The sequence below is a fragment of the Neovison vison genome, chromosome 7, assembly GCF_020171115.1.
Source record: "Neovison vison isolate M4711 chromosome 7, ASM_NN_V1, whole genome shotgun sequence".
In the NCBI taxonomy this organism is placed as follows: Eukaryota; Metazoa; Chordata; class Mammalia; order Carnivora; family Mustelidae; genus Neogale; species Neogale vison.
Window position 1 is genome coordinate 2,963,239 of NC_058097.1, and position 22,562 is coordinate 2,985,800.

General features: G+C 61.3%; 1 protein-coding gene across 1 annotated transcript; it reads right to left on the reverse strand.

The window, feature by feature from the left end:
- Positions 1–105: 105 nt before the first annotated feature.
- IRF8 (interferon regulatory factor 8) lies at positions 106–19,585 on the reverse strand. Its single transcript, XM_044255608.1, has 9 exons — positions 19,525–19,585; positions 16,041–16,215; positions 11,148–11,331; positions 8,956–9,044; positions 7,650–7,755; positions 6,493–6,540; positions 2,321–2,707; positions 1,605–1,720; positions 106–1,087 (listed from the first exon to the last, which is right to left on the reverse strand). The coding sequence occupies exons 2-9, from the start codon at positions 16,212–16,214 to the stop codon at positions 911–913; spliced, it is 1,281 nt and encodes a 426-aa protein (XP_044111543.1). The 5' UTR covers position 16,215; positions 19,525–19,585; the 3' UTR covers positions 106–910.
- Between the last annotated feature and the right edge of the window lie 2,977 nt (positions 19,586–22,562).

The window sequence follows — 22,562 nt, forward strand, 5'->3', positions numbered from 1 at the left end:
GGGTCGTGACAGTCCCAGTCCGCCCGAGACAGGCCCACACGCTCCATGGCCCGGCTGGGCTCTGGTTCACGGACTCGAAGGCACAATCAAAATGCTTGCGCAATGTACGGTTACTTTTGCAGTCTGGTTTATAGCTCACTTTGTAAGAAAGAAAATTCAAAGCACTTTACAACAGGACAAGTAAAATGTGTATTTTGAAGACCGGTCAAAACCATTTAGAAATATGAAAAGAGCAAAGGCTCTGGGAATGATTTAATTACAGAAATGAAAACCTAAGCCACCTGGCAGGAAGGCCCACAGGGAACATTCTGGAACACACCAGGTCCTCCGGCGGGGACAAGCCTACCGGGGGCAAATCCTAGGCCTCGTGCCCGTCCCCCTAACACGCCTGGCGTTTTGCTGTCACCTGCGGAAGCGAGGCTGTTGCCTAAGTATTTCTACATCTTATGAACTGGCTTAAAAAGTAAAGACCCTCCACATCGAGTCAAGCATTGGAAACACGAGTCTATCGCAGTAACACAAGGGAAAAGACAAAATCAGCCTTGTCCCCACATCTCTTCCTGGAAGCAGTTACGTGCTGGTAAAACCAAAGGCCCAGGCGTGGGCCTATCCCCAGACGCTGAAGGCACCCGCCACGCACGGTAACCGGGGGGTGCGGGAAGCCCACGTCTGAATCCCAGGTCACAGGGACAGCGCCCGGGGCCGTCTGGGGCACGTTTCCACGCGTAAGAGTCCCGTCGCGCTCCTCCCGCGGGGGCGTCAGCGTCCAGTGCTCGGGGACGCCCCTACTGAACCAGGAGCTCCGCGAAGCATCCCGCCCCAGTCACGGGCATCCACACCCTTCAATACTGACAGTAACTGTAGGAACGAGGCGTGAGACGGGGCCCGATGGCGCGTCCCCCGAGACAGGCTACACTGTGATCTGTTGGTTTTCTCTGAAGAAGGGTCTCTGGTGTGAGGTGCACACGTCTGGAAACATCCGGAAGACCTGGTCCGGCTGGGGCTCCTCGGGAGCCTGCGCCAGGGAGCCGCCGCCACAGCTCTTGCTGGCCTCCTCCACCAGCTGCCGCACGTACAGCTGCTCGATCTAGAGGGACGGACACAGGTCAGACGTAGGGCTGGGAAGTGTGGGGCGGTCTCGCACCCCAGCCAGATTCTCTGACTACTCAGGCCAAAGTGTCCGCTGAGAACCTCCCCATGAGCCCCCAGGGAGGCAGAGGCAAGGGAAGAGCAAGTGGTATTCCTGGTCTGCAGTGCCAGTTGCAGCTGCTCCAGATTCCACCATTAGAGTTTCATTCCTTTGATTAGATTAAGTGAGGGTCTGAAAAGCCCTACTCTCTCTCTCAGACCTTGAGGCAACTGAACCTTGCTAGAAGGCAGAATCTTGCTAGGAAGTGGGCTCTGATTTAAGGCAGCGGGAGGAAACACAGACCCTGAGAGTCCTGGAGCGTGAGATGACTGAGAGGGAGCAAGAATCCACGAGCCCCACGTGGAGGTCTCCCCGCAGGCCTGCCTCTGCCCACAGGCGGGGTCCCCCCGTCGCTGCTGCCTGTTCTCCAGCCCAGGACAGACGGGAGTCCCAAAGAGCGGGCCGGAGAGCTCACCTGCACCAGGATGAGTTTGGAGCGCAGCGGGGTCAGATCCGGAAACTCTTCTCCGAAGCAGAGCACGACCCTGCTGTCCGGGAGCCGGCCCTGGTTGTTATAGAAGTGCTGCAGCTCTGCGGGGACACGGGGCAGGGGCGGGTCACCACAGCTCCCGGCGCGCTGCCCCTCCCCAACGTGGGCACCCGGGCTTTCACACCGGAGCTCACACCCCATGCCCCACCCCTCTGCAGGCCCCGTCTCCAGCGAAGCCTGCCCCCCACGTCCCACGGAGATCCCGGGCCGGGGGCAGGAGACACGGGCCTGGAGGCTGGAGCTATTTCAGGCGGAGGTGCAGACAGCGGAGGAGACAGAGCAGGGAGCCTGACGTTCCAGGAGGAGCACACAGGGCGGGCCAGGAACCCGAGGACTCCGCGCACACAAGGTCATCCTGTCTCACAATGTGCACCTCGATCCCCGAGCCTGACCCTGCAGCCTGCGGTGGGATTTCTAGAAAACCTGGTCCTCCCGCCCGCGCTCAAGAAAGCCAATGAAGCTGGGCCCTCGCTCGACACACGCGCCGGTCTGGGCCCAGAGAGGCTCCCCTGGACCCCTCGGCCTGAAGGCAGAGCCACCGAGGAACGCCCCCCAAACTGCATGCACCCCACGTCTCCCGCTCCTCCAGGCCCGGAGCGCCCCGGGAAGGCTCGGGGCAGCCCGCGGACGGCAGGACCCACCTCGGAGGAACTGGCTGGTGTCGAAGACCTTGACCACCTCGTCGCGCTCCAGCTTGTTGGGCCGGTCCTTGCGGAGCACGGCGTTGCCGCTGCAGAACACGCGGCCCTGGCACAGCCGCTTGACCAGCACGCCCTGGCGGCTGCTGTGCAGCAGGACCCCGCGCTCCAGGTGCCCGAAGAGCTTCCGCGTCACCTGCCGCTGCCGCTCGCTGGGGATGGCGTCCGCCGGCGGGAAGCGCACGAGCTCCAGGCCCTCGGGCCCATACAGCTTGGCGCCCGGCAGGCCCGGCTGGCCCAGGGACAGGCGGCAGCCCTCGGGGCAGGTGGTGGCGGTCTGGCCCACCAGCTTGCCGCCGTAGTAGAAGCTGATGACCATCTGCGAGAAGGCTGCGGGCAAGGAAGCCTGGTCAGGGGCTGCGGGAAGGGGCAGAGGCCGTCCTTTCCCCCCAGCATGGCCGGGGGCGGGGGGTGTTTAGCTTCTCGGGGGCCTCGGGGGAAGTTCCTGCGCGCTTCTAGAAACCAGGCTTACTAAGGAAACTAATGACTCAATAAAACCACTCCGCGCGCTGCACTCTTCCGGCGAGGGTCACCACGACCCAGACGACGCAGGAGTTCGGAAAATGTCTCCGTCTTGGGGTCCCGCTGGGACGCTCTCCTGCGAGGTCCTGCACCACAGTCCCATGACACCCCGCTCGCGCCGTCGTACGTGCCCGTAACCGAGGCCTGCTGCCCCACTCCTGACCGACGCCAGCGCTCGATTCGGGTTCAGGCCGGGGCAAACGACGGCGCCGCCCTTTCCTTGACAGATGCCGTCCCCTGGGGTTCCGTGGATGTCACATCGGGACTCTCCAAACCCTTCAGCTACAGCTATGCTCGAAGGAGTCTAAGGCCCAAGTCAGTCCGCGCTTCCGGCGGCGGCCGCGGCAGCCCAGCACCAAGTAAACGGGGAGAGGATTCTGCCTGCAGTTTTCTCCCAGGCCCCGGTCCCCTCAAGAAGCCCCAGGTGGGCACTGACGGGTCCTTACCTCCAGCTCCGGACAAACCAGGTCTCTGGGCCTCAGGCTAGGGGCAGCCCCGGGACCAGAATTTCTACATGTGTCTAGCCCTTGGACACCTCCCTCCCCGGGTTCTGCTTAAGTATCATTTGCTCCGAGACACCCGGTGGCTCAGTTGGTTGAGCATCTGCCTCCGGCTCCGCTCACAATCCTACGGCCCTGGGACCGACGCCCGCGGCGCCCAGCTCCCTGCTCAGCACGGCGTCTGCTTCTCCCTCTGCCTGCCGCTCCCCCTCCTTGTGCTCTGACAAATAAATCTCTTAAAAAAGAATTATTTGTTCAATTAAGAACCCCCGCTAGCGTTCTCAGGCTCCGTTCTCTCCCGGGGCGGAGCTAAAGGGCGTTCTGGAATCACGCCAGGCCGGGAGCCTAGGTGTCCCGGTCCAATCCACTTCCAGGACACGTGGGAACACGGAGGCCCACGTGGGGTCTCCCCGCCGAGAAGCGGCAGCCCCGGCGTCCGACCTCAGGTCCTGACCGGCCCAGGGTCCTTTCCTCCCACCCAGCCGGTCTGGACCACCGCATCGCGCCCTGACACACACCACAACTCCCTGCACCCCATCCCGGAGGAAGAAACACCCCCGCGGACCCCGTCCCCACGCCGCACCTTCACCCTGTCGCTGCCACGGCTGTACTCACACAGGCCCGCGGCGGGAGAAGTGGCTGCTTCGCAGACGGGGGCTCCCCACATGCCCGCGTGAGGCTGTCCCCATGGCCCAGGGCAGCATAGCTTGGGCAAGGTTTGAGGGGTCAGGGCCTGAGCCAGAACCACGGCGCCCGACGGGAGCCATGGGGGAAAATCCACCACCAGGACCAATACGGAGAACCGGCTGGCCCCTCCCCAAGTCTCAAGGGTCCCCCGCCCACCGGGGGACGGCCTCAGCACAGTGACACTGTGGTGACGATGCCGGCAGCACAGACGCCTCGATGTGGGAGCCCAGCTGTGTGACCAGGTGCAGGTGGCTTCACCACTCTGCGCCTCAGTTTCCCCACCAGCAAAGCGGACGAACAGTGGCACCCACCTCCCTCCGGCGGGGACGGCGTCAGCACACGTGTGCACTCCACACCCACAAGCACCACGGGAGCAGCTACGACAAGACGAACCCAGGAAACAGGACGACGCTGGCTGCGCAGAGGAGACTCGGGAGCTCCAAGCCCTAATTCCGGGTCTACGTGGTACCCCCCAGGGGCCGCGGCTAGTGCACCGGCCCTACCAGCACACAACCTGCCCAGTGGCCCGGGTAAGGAACAGGTGTAGACGTTATGGCGTCTGCTGGGACAGCGGGACGGCCGCACGGGGCAGAAGGGCTTCCCTCGCTCCCCCGCAGGCCGGCCCCGCGTCTGTGGTCTGCAGCACGGCGCCCCACTGTCCGAGCTCAGACCCCGCCCTGACCCCCGAACGTCATGGGCACACTCGAGGCGCACATGGGCAGCCACGGGGTGTCTGGAGCCATGGGCCCACAGGGACATTGTTCATGCCGATCTGTGGTCACTCTGACCTGGGAAGGTTTCACATAAAAATCTGGACTCCTGATCTCCCCAGAAAAATGGGACAATCAAGCCTGGTGGCATCTAAAGGCCACGGCATCCAGCACTCCCCACCACCTTTCCCCCTGCCCGGTCCCTCATCACCTTGTCCCTGCAGGGCTGAGAACAGGGGACCCCCAGCATCGACTTATTTACACAGGTGGGGGGGTGACTGGAACCGAGGTCCCAAAGTCCACAATCTCGAGAAGAGTGGGTTCTGGTTTTCCTTGCATGATGCAGAGCTACGGGCTGCTTCTCCCGCTGGGTTCTGGGACCTCTCCGGGGCAACCGAGCACACTTCCTCCTCACCCAGATGCCGCCGCCCTGCCCCCAGGAAGCACTGGTCAGCAGACGGGCCGGGCCGCAGCCCGGAGCAGACTGGGTCAGAGGCCTGGCCCTGTGAGCCCACTGCCGGGCCCGCTGGAGGCAGCCGGGTGCCTGGCTTTGACCTGGGCCGCTGCTTCCCAGCTGAGTGACCATGACCAGCGATTAAACCACCAAGCCTGGGCTCCCTCCTTTGGGAGGCCAGAGCTGTGACAGTCCCCAGCTCGCATGGCTGCTCCGCAGGGACACCAGTACTGTGAACAGGGACACTGCTCCTCTGGCATCTTCCTGCCTGGGTGTGAAGCTGCCTCCACCGTCCCGAACAGCCGTCCCAAGAGGGCCTTGGTCCGGACACCGCTCAGAGCCCCATCTCCTCCTCTGCACCAAGAGACCTCCGGGCCCCCAGCCCCAAGGCCCTGCGGTCCGTCCTGATGAGCCAGGCTGTTCGCTTCCCAGAGAAGCGACAGCTGTTGGGGTAGACGCCATCAGTGAGTCCTAATGCAAATCCCAGGGGCCACCGGCAGGACGTCTGAGTCCCCAGCACAAGCAGACAAAAATGTACCAGAGCCCACCCGTGACCCGTGACGAGGGGCTAGAGCACGCGCGGCACAGCCCGAGGCCCTACCCCCGCCCTGCGGCCCGCGGGCTGTGACCTAGCACTTCGGAGCCTGGGCAGGGGGAGCACCTGTCGCCAGGTGCTGGGAGGTATGAGATGCAGACGGGGCAGTCGCAGCAGTGATCCTGGCACCTAGCCGGCCGCCACCATCGTCACCATCCCCGCCGTCCCATCATCCCCATCACCCCCGTCACCACCACGGTCACCAAGTATCCTTATCATTATGAACGTGAGTGCAGAAGAGAGTTTAAAAAGGGGGGGGGCACTCGGGAGACACTGGTGATGCTTAGTGACTGATGACATCCCTACCAGACACACTAAAGGACACTCCATCGTCACCACACTCCAGTGACGTTCGGAGGGGCTCAATCCCTCTGCCTGGGGTCCCACAAGACGGGCAGAACTGGGCCCGAGCTGTCCCCATGCTCGTTCTCCTGCAGACTTACGCAGGAAGAGCTTTTTGGATCGATTTGGCAGCCCAATCGGAGAAGGGCCTCAGGGAGGCTCGTCCCCGCAGTGAGGAGGAGGAATCGGGGTCCTGACATCTGACGGCAGATCGGCTCATCCATGGACCCGAGCAGGCCCTCGGAGCTCTGCCTTCTAAGAGCGCCATGTCACACCCGCCAGCCCAGCGCGGAGCAGCCCCTTACCTGAATGGTGCGTGTCGTAGGCGGTGTAGCCCGTCACCAGTGGCAAGCCTGCCGCGGAGAGTGAAAAGCAGATTCAGACCCAGTTGCGTGTGCGGAACCAGCCCAAATGCTCCCTCTGCAGAAATCTCTTTAAAAGGCACCACGGCGTGCTCCTGAGCTCCTGCCAGAGGCTTCTACTGAATGTGGGATTCCCCCCGCCCAGCTGGTAACCCACGTTTCATACACCAGACCTCAGCTCAACCAGCAAAGGGGGAGGAAACGTCCTCTGGACTGTGGGATTTTGGATGGAGGGTCAGTGCGATGCTCTGGTCCCCACTTCCCCCCGCCCGAAAGCCTCCTCCCGAAACAGCACGAGCCTACGTGCCCACCCCAGGCCTGGTCTCCAGGGGGAGCGTGGGGCCCGAGCCAGCTTTCCCCAAGGTGCCACCACAATGCAGGGAGAGGGGCTCGCCCAGGGTCCCGGAGGCCAAACTGCCACCACCCAGCCTGGCGGCCTCTGAAGCCAGCTGGGCCGCAGTCCCTTCCCAGTGTCCTGCAGGGAAACCGCAGGAGAGAGACTGAGGAACACACAGCAATCCGTGCGTGCCAAGGGCAGATGGGGGAGGCCTCAGGAGCTAATAAATGCATGAGTGTCTCCTTCAGCCCGTGACCCCCGGGACACGTGTCCCAGGGACAGTCCTGGTGTCTCCATTAGATGCGAGGATGGAGACTTTAAGTTACAAACTCCCCACCGACCATGGGATTTGAAGCCAGGGCTCCCAGAGAGCGACCGCACGGTCCTGGTCCTGGTCCTGGTCCTGGCCCCGCCCCCCTGCCTCTCCAGCCTCCGCTCCGAGGGGGTCTCTGATGTCCTGGGGGAGTGGCTGGCAGGCCCACATGGCAAGCTCAAGTGTGGCCCAAAGTCCCATCTCCCCTCTGGTCGGGGAAGGGTTGGCCACCCCATCCCAGGATCGTGGGCCACAAGCAGACGTCTCCCGGGGGAAGGGCCAGGGCTGAGTCCGGGGCAGGGTCCATGTGCCTTCCTAAGAGGCAGTGGGGAGGGGTGCAAAGTTACCTTCAGTAAAGCAGAGCTCACGGCAGTACTAGGACACCACCACCCCCCCCCCCGACGCCGCCATGCCCCACGAGCGGGGTGGCCCCGGAAGGCCGGTCCTCACCTGGACTGGGCTGCTGCATCCACCACTCCGGGAGCAGCTGGCTCCGGCACGCGTCGGGCGGGGAGGGGCTCCGCTTGACCACCCCCATGTAGTCGTCCACAGACGGCTGCGGGAACAGGGCGAGTCAAGAGCCCCGCACTCACTGGGCCTCCAGAGCGGGACTCGGGGGTTGGGACACATGAACGGTTTAGACTTAACCAAAAAGCCACACCGTGTGGGGACGCCTGGATCTCAAAACCCAAGAAAAACTTGACTGTGCATCCTGACCGATCAAGACGCACCCACCGGGACGAGCCTGCGCGACCTCCGGTAAGTTTATGGTTTTTGTGAAACTGCCTGTCGCAAAACAAACGGCCAGGTCACCTGGCTGCCCCGATGCGCTGGAGAGGCAGAAGGGTCTGGGACTCCAGCAAACAGTGACGCTGGACAGACGCGCAGGACTGAGTGCGTCCTGCCTCCCTCTCCACACCTGGACCGCCGGCTCGGACTCCTGAACGGAGGCCGACGGCTCTCATCAGCAAACCTTGGAAATCTGGGTTTTTCGGGGCCCCGGTGTGCCCGCCTGACCGCCCCCGTCTGAGCCAGCAGGAAAGCCTCGCAGGGGAAACGGGGTGTTGCTGGAGACGCAAGGCCAGGAATGCAGCCGGTCCGCTGCCAGAGACTACCCCGAAACCCAGCCCCTGCCGCCCGCACCCAAGCCAGGCCGCCGGGCGGAGGCTCCGCGTGGTCATCTGCATGTTCTCGGGCAGCCGAGCGACTCCTGAAAATCCCGCTGCGGCCCCGCGGGCGTCAGGAAGACTCTGTCGCGCCCACATGCCCCTCACCAGGACGGTGCGGGATGACATCAGCTGTGCCGGGTTCCCCTGCTAAAGCAGAGCTGCGAGGCGGACGGCGGGACCAGGAAAGGCTGTCTGCAGAGCTGCGGCCAGCGTCCGAGACCCCATGGGTTTTGCCGACAGAGACCCCCCCGCCAGTCCTCGGTCATAGCCCCTGAACGGAGTTTCCGTGCGGTTCTAACAGGCCTGACCACCCGCCGCCCAGCGGCGGACTCTACGGCAGCAGCCTGCGGGGCGACAGCACCCCATCCCGTCTTAAGGACAACCCCAAGCCCGGCAGCGAGTTCCCACCTTGTTCACTGCAGCCCGCCCAAGAAGCCAAGGGATTCCGTGATGCGTTTTCTAAGGCCGCCAGTCAGAACGTTTAAAATAGGGCAAGTTCACAGCTGGCGCGAACATCCCTGGCCCGGCAGGGAGCTCCGCGGCACCGGGATGCGCTTGGGGTTGAGGGGAGGGGGCTGCCCGCTCACCTCCTTGATGAGCTCGTCGATCTCGGGGCGCCCGCACTCCATCTCGGTGATCTCGCTCACGCAGCCGGGAGCCGCCACGCCTAGTTTGCCTGCGGAAAATTGGGCAGACGCGTGACACACGGCCCAGAGGATCACAGCCATCGTCGGGGGCAGAATCAGGGCTGGCGTTTCAGTCTGGGTTTTTTATTTTTTTAATGCTGAGTTCAACGAAATACAGGTCAGTCGGGGTCTTCATCGGTTTGGAAGAAGCCCAGAAACGGTCGCCTGTGCTGCCGCAGCCGTCTGACCGTCCAGGTCCAAGGGAGAAGTCGGCGGTTGTTTGTAACACTCAGAGGGCCGGGACGGCCGTGTGGCTCGTCCCCACTGGCCAAGAAGGAGCGTGAGCGCCCGTCAGACACGCTTCACACCAGGCGCCGACCACCCATCTGGGGCACATCCATAAGCCGGGCTGTTTGAAGACACTCGAAGATTTCCTGGCACAACGTGTGCGCAGATTGGAGTCATTTTTTAAAGTTAATTGACAGGAAATGGCTCTGTGGCTTTTCCAAATACACAGCGCGCATCTGTGCACACACCAGGCTTGCGCGCATGGCATACCGGGAGGGTTGGCCCCACCAGGCACAGCCTCCTGGCCCCGGGGGGCCCCACGGCAAGCCCCCACCCCAGGCTCACCCCTACCCCTGGGCCAGAGATCTGCCGGCCGTTTCCTAGAAGCAACAGGCTCCTGACTGACCTTCGCTCCATCCCAGCTGAATCCAGACTCTACTTGGAGAGACTCAAGGACTGGCTAGAAGCTGCGGATGGAGGAAGTAGAGGGAAGTGGGGGAAGTACGGGGTAGGGGGCCCCCCAGTGAAGCCTGCAAACCACTGAAGTACGGAGCGGAGTGGGTCCATTTAGACACTATGCAAATGCAGCATCCCCCCACCCCCTGAGAACCGACTCCTTCTGTAACCGCCACCGGGGCAGGTGAAGCTGGCTGCACCCCACGCTATAAACAAGCTGGGCTCACCTGCCGGGTCAAGCTTGGCTGAGCCGGGGCAGGGGGCAAAGACGACACACTGCTCCGTTCCCTCAAACCACAGCTCATTTGGGGCTGATGAAAAACTATCCAGAACTTGGGCGTAAGAGGGAAAGATGCATGCCTAGCCTTTCAGAGGCCTTCCGGAGCCATTACCAGCAAGGCCTCCCTGTCAGGGTCAAGGTCTCAGTCTCCCAGTCAAGGCCAAGGCCTCCGTGTCAAGGTCGTCAGACTCTCCAAGGGAAGGCTGGTCTGACTTACTACTGATGACCGACTCAGCCATGTTCGGTGCTAACTTACACACCATGAAGCCACAAACCCCCAAAACTGGAGTTGCCCACTGCAGACGGGACATCCAGTGGCTGGGCTCGCGGACCAAGTACCACCCGAGCCTCACAGTCTCCGTCCCTGTCCTATGCTGGCTCCCCGGGGAAGAGTTTAATGACTCTCTGGCCCAGGCTCACTATAGATTTGAGATAGTCACAATTGTAACTTAAATTCTCTGCCCACAGTGTCAAGCCTCCCCCAGTGGGAAGAGCCCAGACTCGGAACGTGTGCACAGCCCGGGAGAGCGTCTGAGCGCTCTCTTTCCTTCAGGCTCCTGGGACCAGTCACTCCGGAATCACGGCTTCCCAGAGTCCCCCAGTAACCCTCAGGCTCTAGCCGGGTGCTGAGGCGTCTGGGATCTCCGACAACGAAGCCAACGGCACCATCATCCCCCAGAGCATTCAGGAACGTGACCCTCCGCCTGCCTGCGTCCACCTGACTGTCCCCTGGCCTCCTCTAAGCCTTGTTAGAAAACAGAAGGAACCGCTCCTTCACGCTGCCCAGGCCGCTCGCCCCTGCCCGGCCCCGTGACTGTGCCCCAGGGAGGCCCCACTGTCCGCTCCCGGGCTGACGGCGGTGAGCAGAGGCTGCCGGACCGCCCCACCCTTTCCTCCCACGGGTGCTGCCTCCCCCCAAGTGGAAACGGCCACTTGGCCAGCGGACAGTGGCCGAGGTCAAGGGGAAGCGCTCTCAGGATCTGCTGGCACAGGCCAGAGGACGGTGGGCTGAGCCGCAACCGCTCACCCAGACGTCCCCCCACCCAGCTCCCTGGCTCTCCGGCGGGGGTGGGGGGTGGGGTGGGCCGGGCGGCCTCTGCTGGGCCCCGCGCCTGTCCTGGATAGTTACATTTTTGCTCCTCCTCGGGCACGATGCGGTACACTTTGTAGGGCTCAGAAATGTCCAGCTGGGACCGGTCTGTCACTTCCTCAAAATCTGGGCTCTTGTTCAAGGCGCAGCGGAGCCTTGTCTTCCAAGTGGCCGGCTCGGCTTTGTCCCCTTCCTTGAACTTGCCTTTGAAAACCGCCCAGGCCTGAAGGAGCAGAAAGCAGCACATGAAAGAGGCGGCCAGGCCAGCCCCAGGCCAGCCCCGCCCCAGCCCGACCACCGACACCCACAGCCACAGTCAGGGCCCGCACAGATCTCGCTGTCCTGACAGCCACCTCTGGCCATCAGCTCGCACTCGGGGCATCTGGGGACCTCCGGGACCCGTGGACCTCCGTCTCAAGAAGACCGGGCCAGGAAGGGCCCCTCCCCAACCAGGACCACCCAAGGGAACCAAATGCGGCCCCTGCCGGTGGCTCCTCCCCACACGCATCTTGGATCTGCCTCTCAAAGAATCCTTCCCGGGACCGGAGGGCCAGGAGGGGCCTGAGGTCAGCGAGCACAAAGAGGAAGTCGCACATGGTTTCACTAGAATGTTCAAAACAAAGAACAATTTGTTGCTTTTTCAAATCAACCCCTAGCCAAAATTTAGCATGAAAAGGGAACATTTGCAAGAAGTCTGAATGTGGTCATCACCGCCCTGCTACTTTTAATAGAAATTTTGCTTTGCATTTTGGCATTCTAACCCTCCCAGCCCCAGTCCCAGCCCCAGGGCCCTGCTTAAAAGGCCACAAACTGTTTTCTGCCGCGGCTGGTTCTCCACAGCTGTTCCCGACCTCTCAAACCTGACGGTCCTCTCAACCTGGACCAGAGCTCCAAGCTGGAAACCTGCAAAAGCCACGACACGGAAGGGGCAGAACTGAAAAAAATCCAGGTGACCACGTGGACAGGCAGTTTCAAGATTCTCAAACTGGCATCCACACACACCAGTGAGGGGGTCAGGGCTGTCGGGTGAAAATCTTTGGTCTCGGGCAAAATCCGAGCCACCTGCCAACCTCCGTCAATGTGAGGTCTGGAGGGAACCCTCAGCCCGACTCAGGAAGACGCCAGTCTCCTCAGGGTGACCCAGTCAGGGCTGAGCCGCCACGGTCCCTACGGTCAGCCCCATGGAGTTCCTTCCCCACAGCAAGGGTCCTCAAGGTCAATGACCACAGCTGTGCCCTGGGGACTGGTAGGAGGCAGATCCTTGGGGCCCAACCCCAGGGAGCCCCCTTCAGTAAGGGGGCGCTTAGTCCGGGAACCCGCATCTTCAGCCAGCATCCCAGTGACCACCGTCCGGTGACCCGAGGTGACCAGGGGGCCACACGGGCAGAACTCCGCGACACACCACCCACCCCCACCCCCGCACAAGACCTCACAGCTTCTCTGTTGAGGCCCTGAGCTCAGACGGCGCCGCAGCCGGAGGGGAATGGAAGAAAGTTCCTCATGGGGCGCGCGAGCCTCACCCCCTTCTCCGACGCAGACACAAAGTCCCCTCTCACGGGAACGGTTTCCTGTCCCTCTAGTCGTTCAGTGTTTTATTAACGGCATCGCAGACCGGACTGGGATTCGCTTTTCTCAAGGAAGGCGAACCCCTCGCGCCTCCAACAGTAATTTCCGCTTTTCACGCAGTTAGATCCGAGTTTCCCCACTTGGGCATTACCGCTGTGTGCAGCTGCAGGGTACTCGGGGCGGGCGCCGTCCTGTGTGTGACCGAATGTCTAAGAGCATCCTGGCCTTGACCCACAGAGCCCCGGCCATGACAATGGGCTCTGTCTCCAGACCCGACCAAGGGTACCCCGGAGAGGTGACGAGCCAACACACCCCCTGCCCCGCCCCCTTCCGCAAAGCCCGGGTGAATCCGCATTACAGGAGTGGGGGCTTCGGGCAACACTGGGACCTGCCAATCTTCAGCCAGACCTGCCGGGCCTATGTCCAATCCCGCATGCCAGGTTCACACTCGCCCGGGAAGCCCGCCGGGACATCCAGGCGCAAAGTGGGGTGCTTAGTCGGGGGTGCCCCGGTGGGCTTCAGAGGTACCTCGCTCCCGGTCCTGCCCCGAGCCTCTTGGGCTCTCCGGCAGCTCTGAAACATCGGCTTAGCTGGGTGCTCTTGGGACCCTTCCGCGGCCTCGAGTGGAGCCATTCGGAGGCCCGGGGCAGTCTGCGCCCCACATGGCAGCCGCCCGCGCCCCAGGGAACCGGGGACCACAAACTCTTCCCGATTCGATGTTACAGTCTCGTGTTTTGTTTTTTTTTTTAAAGATTTTATTTATTTATTTGTCAGAGAGAGAGGGAGAGAGAGCGAGCACAGGCAGACAGAGAGGCAGGCAGAGGCAGAGGGAGAAGCAGGCTCCCCGCCAAGCAAGGAGCCCGATGTGGGACTCGATCCCAGGACGCTGGGATCATGACCTGAGCCGAAGGCAGCTGCTTAACCAACTGAGCCACCCAGGCGCCCCAACAGTCTCGTGTTTTAAAAATCAAACGCTTTTTCTCCTCTCCATGGCCTACTGCAATTGACCTTTCTGCGCTACAGAGTTCGCTCCGGGTCACGGACCCCGTCACAGGGCTGCTCAGAGAAGCGACCCTCAGCGTCACCAAATGTTTTTCTAAAAACAAGCGCGAGTGGACAGGAGCGCCTCGGGACACTCAAAGACAGAATGAGCTCGGCCCTACCCCACGGGGCCGGCCACACAATCACACCCGCACACCGTGACGAATTCTCTGGATAAATTCTCTGGCTTCACGCTCCACGGAAAGGTTTTCTCTAAGTGTCCCCAACAGGAGGTTCTCTATGTACCCAGAAAACCCGTGAGCCTCTCACCTGTGCAGGTGCGTCTGGGCGCTGCGGGGAGACTGGGCCCGGCTGGCGGGGTCCCTCCCTGTTTCTGACCAGCGGACCGTCCTCCTGGGGGCCACCAGCCCTGGGGGGTCCCCACATCCCCCTCCCACCCTGCTCCTGCTGAGATTGTGGGTCCTCTCAGATTGCCACACTGAGCGACTGCGTAACGAACGGAAGCATTGGGGGCCTTGCACATTCTTCTCGCCGCTGTTGAAACGGCCATGAGGCGCATTGCATAAGACACATAAATCTGGAACTTTATTTCCTTATCCCCGAGCCTCGGCTGAAACGGAGCAAAGTGCAGGGAGAGGCCTCACACGGCCCCCAGGAGACTCAGCCAAGGACATGCGGCCCACTGGTCCGGTGTCCCCCCCACCTCCGAGAGGTCTCAGCGACGGTCACCCAGAACCCGGGCCCTCAGCACCCCAGGCATCCACCTAAATCTGCTCGTCCTCACCACGGTCAGCAATGCTCGCAGGCCTCCGTGGGGAGGGGGAGACGCTGCGGGGTTGAGGGGTGCTGCCGGACATGCTCCCATGCCCAGGGCGGCCCCACATGGAGGAACCATTTGGCCCGAGAGGTCAACAGTGCCGAGGGTGAGGAGCTCTGGTCTGCAGCCATTCACGACCCGGAATTCCCAGCAGAGCCGGCGGACCCTGGGCACCGGTGACATTTAGCTGGGTCTTTCCCCAGAGAGTTGGCACGAAGCCTAAGGCAAAGCCCTCTACGGGCGAGGAGCCCCCAGCAGCAAGGGTGGTGAGACTAAGGATCTCTTCCAGTGGGGAGAAATGCGGACACCGGGGCTACCCGGGGTCCTGGAAGGCAAGAGAGGGCAAACCATCCACGTGGGCCACTTTCTGGACGAGAGCCAGTAACTGACCGCAGTTTCCCAAAGAGCCGGGATCAGAGATGGAACAGAAGTGCGGAACCGTGGAGCCCCACCACCACCACCACAGGGAACCCGAGGGCCGACCCGCCCCTGAAGCTGGCTGTGACCTGCAAGTGCCCCGCTCCGGGGCCAAGGCACGGTGTTTTGTCCTTTCTGTTCGGCTGTCAGAACAGATCCCGGGCTGCCCTGGGGTCCCGCAGGCCTGTGCTCCTGCCCTCCCCTCGGTCTGGGATCCGACTCCTATCCCTCCACAATTCTGCCTGCCCCCCCTCCCATCCCTGGACCGCAGATGCCCACAGAACGGGGTGAGGGGGGGCTCTGAGTCAGTCACCTGGGCTGGGTCCCACTGCTGACCCCCTTGACCTCAGGATCCAAATCTCCCAGGGCAGGAAGCCTGCATCCCCCAAGCCTCAGAGAAGCCTGCAGGGGACAACGACCCACAGGGGACCCTGAGAGCCCAGCTGGGCTGCCCTGGCTCCGTGGCCCAAGAGCTGGGAGACCGTGGACAAGTCACTTTTCCTCTTGGGGCCTCCACGGAAGAGGAGAAGCGCCTACTGGATGGGAGTGTGTGCAAAGACAAACCGACCCGCGGGGCGGGCAAGCAAGCCTCTCCACGCCTGGGTACTTCTTGTGTGCAGGGGAAGGAAGACTATTTTTAGAACCTGCTGCAGGTTCGGGGCACCCCACATGACCTGGCCCCGGAAGCAACGACAGATGGTGTCTCTCTCATCTGAGCTGACCCTCCACTGTCGGGCAGAAGTAAGAACATGGAAAGAACCAAGACTTACACTCTTCCTAGAATTCGTAATGGAAGTGAGACAGGAGCCCAGGGGATAAGGTTTCGGTCTCGGGGCCCTGAAGACTGCTCGCTCCCCGACTGTTACTTCTCATGCGGAAGAAATGGGGAAAGTGCCCTCCATCTCCCCATCGGGAACAAGCCAACAATATCCCACTGACCTCCAAGGTCACACAAGAGATGTGAACAGCCCGCAACCTCGTCTATGGGAGACCCATTCAGCACCTGATCGACGTTTGTTCTAAAAAACTAGAATTATTTTCAAACCAACGAGAACGAGGTCGCTCAACACCCGCACGGGCCTGGAGGAAGACGGAGCACCCGGCCGAGGGGAGGGAGTTCAAGTCCGCACCTTGAAGATGGACGCGTCCACTTCCTGGTTGTAATCCTGCTTGCCCGCGTGCTTCCAGGGGATCCGGAACATGCTCTTCTCGTCGCTCTCCCAGATCAGCCCTGGGTACATGCCGCTGTCGATCTGCTCGATCAGCCACTGCCGGAGCCGCCGGCCACCGTTCCGGTCGCACATCCTGGGACAGAAAAGCCCATGTTCAGTGACATTACAGACACCGCGGGCGCGAGAGCCGGGAAATGGGCAGCTGCCCCGCCCCAGGGGTCGGTCCTTCCCGAGGTTTCGGCCGGTGCCCCTTCCAGCCTTCACCCGCTCCGTCTGGGGCAAACGCAGCCACGGGGAAGGGCACCTTCCATTTTGTGCACTGACATGGGGAATCATCGCCTTCACATGTCCAGGCCCTTGAACGAGCAGCTCATCACGCGGAGAGCCGATGCCCTGACTTGTCCAACGGGACCAGCGTTTGTTAACAAATGCAACGTCTGTGCGCTCCAGGAAAGAAGGGATGCCCAGAGCCAGCCCTCCTGGACCGTTGCTTCTCAGACGGGTTACTGACAAGAGCGAGAGTCTGGGAATGAGACCGAGCTGGGGTGCCATCTGAGTCCCACCACCTCTGGGGTGGGGGGGCCTGAGTCATGCTTTCAGCGTGGCGTGCCCCGGGAGAACCACCAGCGCCCAGCGTCCTTGTGGGGAGGGCTCAGAGGAGGCACTTGCGGCCACGCCTAGACCTTAGAAGGTTCTCTCTAAACAACAGATGTCATCCTGACTTTCCTCCTCGGGAAGGAACAAAAAAGCAAGGAAACCAACTGGGGAACAGAGCGAGGTCGGCCAGACTGGGCTCTTCCAGAAGGCACCAGAATTTGGGGACGTCACCAAGGTGCCCAAAGACATCCTCTGGAAGAGCGTTCCTGCCAGAACAGGGAGCGTTCCCAACAGCAGACAGAAAAAGAACCACCAAGCCGTATCGACACACAGCCGCGTTTACAAGAACAAGGCTGGAAATCCCCTCAACAGTTGGACGGACGCCCACCAAAAAAAAAAAAAAAAAAAAAAGGCATTTCTACTCTTCTGATTAAAATGTGACCTCTTTGGGCAAACAGGTTTGAAACCATCAGTAGTGACAAGACATAATGTCCCCAAGAATACAGTCACATCCAGAGCCCTGCTGGTCCATAAAGCAAGAAGCGTGGGACTTGGAAACCAGCCACCCTCCACGTGGCTGTGGGATCAGAAAGGGGGTCCAGGTCCTGGGGGGAAGGTGAGTCCTGAGTGCCGACTGTGACTTCTCTAATGCCCACCAGTGGGTGTAAAAGGGGTGACGTGGGTGGAATTAGGAACTGGACTTGAATTTGGAACCTGAAGACCCAGCAAAGGCTTTTCTCCCCCATGACCTCAGGAAAACCACCTGAGGTGATCTGAGGCTCTCCGCAGCAGCCAAGTGAACTACACGTCACAGGCGTCCCACAATTCCGAAACAGTCCCCTGTGCTTCTCAATAAGAAGGTAAAGATTTAGGAGGGACACCTAGGGAGAGAAAAGAAACCCCACCACCAAGTACCCCCCGGAAAGTAACCTAGCACTGTCCTGGTTCCTACAGATCCTTTTGAGTTGGGGGGAGACCGCCTCGCTGGAGGAGCACGGCGTGCGCGCCGGAGGAAGGCAAGGGGGGCCCAGAACACGACAGGAGGGCTGGTGGCTGCGGATCTGACAATTCTGTGTAACGCGCCCACTCATCAGGACTCGGCTCACCCCCTTAGTACAAGGGTCACAAACCGGACTCCACGCTCCGGGAGCCTCCCGAAAAGGAAAAGCCTGATTTTTTTGGATGGGCAGCTTTTCTAGAAAGTGGGTCAACACCTTCTTATCAAGATTTCTGATGGACTTGGGGCACCTGGGGGACTCAGAGGGTTAACGGCCTTCGGCTCGGATCATGGTCTCAGGGTCCTGGGATCGAGCCCAGCATTGGGCTCCCTGCTCAGCGGGGAGCCTGCTTGTCCCTCTCCATCTGTGATCTCTCTCGCTTCTGCTCTCTCTCAAATAAATAAAATCTTAAAAGAAAAAAAAAAAAAAGATTTCTGATGGATTCCTAGCCCCCAGCGTTGTTAAGGATAATGGTCTTGGTGATTTATAAGGACAGGAAAGGAGAAAAGGAGGTTTCGAGAGGGGTCAGTGAGAGGAAGAGTGAATGGCAGAATGTGAAAACGGGACAACACTTCGGACACCATCTACCGCAGCCTCCTTGCTGACCAGAGGAAACACGGAAGCCCAGGAGGGCGCCCAGACTCCCAGGCACCCCGGCAGGCTCTCACCGTGCTCACTCTGCAGAGAAAAGCTAAGACAACGTTACCGGATCTGAGCACATGGACAGCCCCCCACCGGACCTCAAAGATCCCCGCCTCAGACTCTGAGTGGCAACACAGGCCTAAGACTCTAGTCCCCGATGGCCCACAATGATTTATGGAATGCTAACGCATTAATCCCAACAAATGTCAAGCCAGAAAAAAATTCAGAAGCCCGGTCACATGTGTATAACTTCCTCTTCCTTGATTTTTAGATAATCATTCTCTTTTCTGGGCCAAGTCCTAGCTGGAGCTAATCTGCATCTCAATAAATGGGACTCAGGGCTCAGGCTTCCCAGGCCGGAGGCGATAAGAGGCTGGGACGGCCCCACCCAGGCCGGATTCCAGGATTCCAGGATGTGCCCCGGAGGTGGTGCCCGACTCACCTTCCACACCTCTCCCACCCGGCAGCCGCGGGCCGCCTCCCCCACCCCCAGGCTACCAGCTTCCACGCTGTGTCCTACTCGGGCCCCAGCCTTTCTGGGATGACCCAGCCACTCCCAGCTCTTTTCTTGGGAAGAACCTGCCAGAATCCCAAAGGACAGGCTCAGAACCTGCAAGTGCGGTCCAGCTCCTAACTTAGCTTTAAAAGACCAAAAAGTGTGTTGTACCCCCCCCATAGGCCTAAATTCCGGAACATTCGCTGTCTCGTTCCCATTCACATGCACCCCACAGCCCCGGGGAAGCAGCACATCTCACCCCGTGAGGTCCCCCTTGCGCTGGGGTGCACTGTGCACCCCGATGCTGTGAGCGTGAGCCCCACACAGCCAAGGCCTTCTTGCCAGAGGCCACGGTGCTGGGACGGCAGCCAAGGGCCTCTAAGCCCCGCAGAAATCGCCGTCGTCAGGCCTAAGAGCACGCCCGCGCCCCGCCAGCCCGCGCGCCCCCCGGACGGCCACCGCGCAGCCCCTCGGTCGTGACGCTCCGAGCCGACCGCGGGCAGCAGGGTTGGGACAGGACCGAGGAGCAGGTCTTGCTCCGGAGGCACCGCCAGGCCACTCCCCGGTGACGCCTTGGTCCACCCCAGCCCCTGGGGACCCGCCGCCCCATGCTCAGCGCCTGGACTTTGCGTCTGAGCTCGGGAGGAAGCGCGGAGGAGGAGGGACGGAGCCGGCCGGGCCGCTGCCCACCCGCCGCCGGGCAGCCTACCTGCCGCCGCGCGCGCGCCCGAGCTCCCCGCCCGCCTTCGGCGCCGCCGCCCGAGTTCCCACGCCGGCCGCCGCGCTCGGGGGATGCGGCCGCGGGCTGCGCGGCGGCTCGGGTCTAGGGCCGGGGGCGGGGCCGGGGGCGGGGCCTGCATGCAGAGCGGCGGCCGCGCGGGCCAATGGGCGTGGGAGGGCCGCCGGGGCCGGCCAATGGGCGCGGGTGCGCTGCCAACACCACCCAATGGGCGCGGCCCGCCCGGCCCGCCTTCTTCGAAGCGCTCGGCTTTCCGAGAAATCACTTTGAGCAGAGGCGGCCGCTGACGGCCCGGGGCCCTTCCGGGGTCCGCGCTGGGGGTCCCGGGGGCGGCGCGGGTCGGGGGTGCCCGCAGGAATTCCCGCGGGGGCGTCCTCGCGGCCGAGTCAAGGGCAGGGCTGGTGGCGGGTGTCGCATGGCGGAAGTCGAGGCGCGGCCGGGCCACGGGGGTGACGCGGGGGGTCGGACTGCGGAGGTCGGGGCGAAGCCGGGCCCGCGGGCGGAGGCGCGGGTCGGATCCTGGAGGTCAGGACGCGCTGGGCCTGCCGCCGGCTTCAGATCCCGGAATCAGGGCTCGGGAATGGATGCGGGGGTCAGACCGCACGGGGCCAGACCACGGCGGAGACCCTCGGAAGTCACGGCTGTGGGGGGCGGCGGCCAGGGGTCGTGCCGCAGACGGCCCGTGGCCCCAGCAGGGCGACCCCCATCTCAGCCAGTGTGGCCCCGATTCCTGGAGCTGCGCGGGAAGCATCCCCTACCCGAGGGAGCCCCTGGGAGCATGTCCGGACAAGGGCAGACTTGACACCTGACCCGTGTTACAGACCTGGTCCTCGGTGACCGGGGGCGGCAGCTGAGCGGGGCTGTGAAAGGAAGAAAAAGTGCCCAGCTAGGAAAAGGTATCTGAAGCCATCGCCCTCTGAAGACCAGAAATAAAATCAGGATGGTCCAGCATATCAGCGCTAGAATGTCCAATTAGGGAAGATTTTATCATAAATTCTTTTCCCCAGGAAATGTCAGTTGTGTTGAGATGGGGTCCTCTGCCTGCCCGTGTCCGGTTTCCAGCCCCTCTGGGATGTTAGCTGGCATTTACTAGACATGGGAGTGGAATGGGGGCCAATGCTGGTGACGGAAATGACAAAGGAAACCCTGGAGACAGAAGGAAAAAGTGTTCCCCACATTCAGGTCTGGGGCAGCCTTACGGGGAGAACAGCAATCCCCGTGGACTCTTGCTGCCTCCCCTGGCAATCATACACACCCAGCAGTGTTTACTGAGCCGCCCATTCATTAGGCTTTTCAAGAACCTATGAAAATGTTTGAGCCAGAAAAAGAAATGTTATTGGCCCGCAAATGCGAAAGGCTCACTGCAAATTTAAAATTAACGAATGGTCAAAGAAAAATCCTCAACACCTAACATGCCAACTTCAAACTGTAATTTCTTTGCTGATAAGCATTTGGTCGTATTTGAAAACCACACAGGAGTTAGAAATCACTTAGTAAGAATTTCCTAATACCATGATTGCCAGGAAGTCATAGCAATCACGAATTAAATGAGTTCCCTGTCGCCAAATAATTTTGAATGAAAACTTTTTCAAAGCTCAAATTCTTTAAGAGTGTTTGGGGATGTGGGAGTATTTTGATATGTTCCTTATGATGTGGGACGAGCTTCCAGAACTCAGAAATTCTTTAAAGAGCCTGCATGTGTGTTCATACTCGGGTTTCCGTCCCGGTCAGCGGTGCCCACGGCACAGAGACGTGGGCTCAGATTTCCACTCCACGCTCCGGTTAGGTCCAGATGGGAGCACACAAATACAGAGAGGTCTGCCGCGCCACTGTCCCAGCGTCACTGGCAGTAGGTGTCACTAGATCCATTGCGAGAGCTGCTCACCGCACACCGGCTTACACCGAAGCTGCTCCCCAAGCATCGGGTTTTCAACATGGTGACTCCTCACTGCCTGGGAACAACTTCTAGCCTGAGGGTTTAGTTCTGTTCCAACTTAACGAGCGTTGACAGAACAGCTGCTGTGGGCTGGGCACAGTGCCAAGGACAGGAGACCCAAGAACCAAAGCGTCTCTGACCGTTCCTTCCTCCCCCGTGGCCTGTCAGCACCTCATAATCCAGGTACATTTCTCTCTGTCCTGCAGCAGCCTATGCCGCATCCCCATGCCCTGTCCCCACGTGTCCTCGTCACTGCTCCCCGAGCTCCAGCCTCTCCGGGGACGAGGGTTCCCCGCGGCCTCATCCTGGCATTGGAAAACCACACCCTCCCGACCTGATGGACGGCAGCCAGCCTCTGCCATCACAACAGCACATTCTGCAGCGGGGCCCCAGTTCAGAGCCAAGGTCCTGGCTCACTGCATATGTGCCCTTGAGCAAAGGAGTTAACCTTGCTAACTTTTGGTGTCCCCGTCTGCTCGTGGCATCGAGAAAAGGGCCGTTTTGGAAGGCCTGGCCTAGTCCTTCCTACCTCTTAGGATGAGCAAGGGCTGCCTGAGAGCACGGGGGCCCCCAGGGAGGTTAGGGGACTCTGTAAGGGAATTGGCGAGGAGATCTCTCTGGGAGGAGCTTCTCACGCTCCAGTCCCCACCTTTCCTTCGCGCCTTCCAAGCCAGGCTTAGAGAGGGCGTTCAAGAGAGCTCGAGGGGGCGCATGTCGGGAGGACCGGTGTCCACTCCCTCCTGAGGAAGCCAGAGTCAGCTGCGGCGGGGTTCTGCCTCCCGCCCAGGAACCCGACAGGTGCTGGCGCCCCGTGCGTCTGATGAGCGGGTCACAGCCTGCGGCCCCTGCCTTTGACCGTTCTTCATCCACCAAAAACGAAACCTCGACAACTCTGATGCATTTCCCAGGATTCCCATAACATCAAACACTTTGAGTTCTGCAGGTCAGAAGTCCAACCTGAGGCTCATGGGGCTAAGATCAAGGTGTCCACGGAGCTGTGTTCCGTCATCTTTCCAGCGTCTTAGAGCCGTGGCCCCGGCCTCAGGGCCCTTTCCTGCGTCTTAAAAGCCCC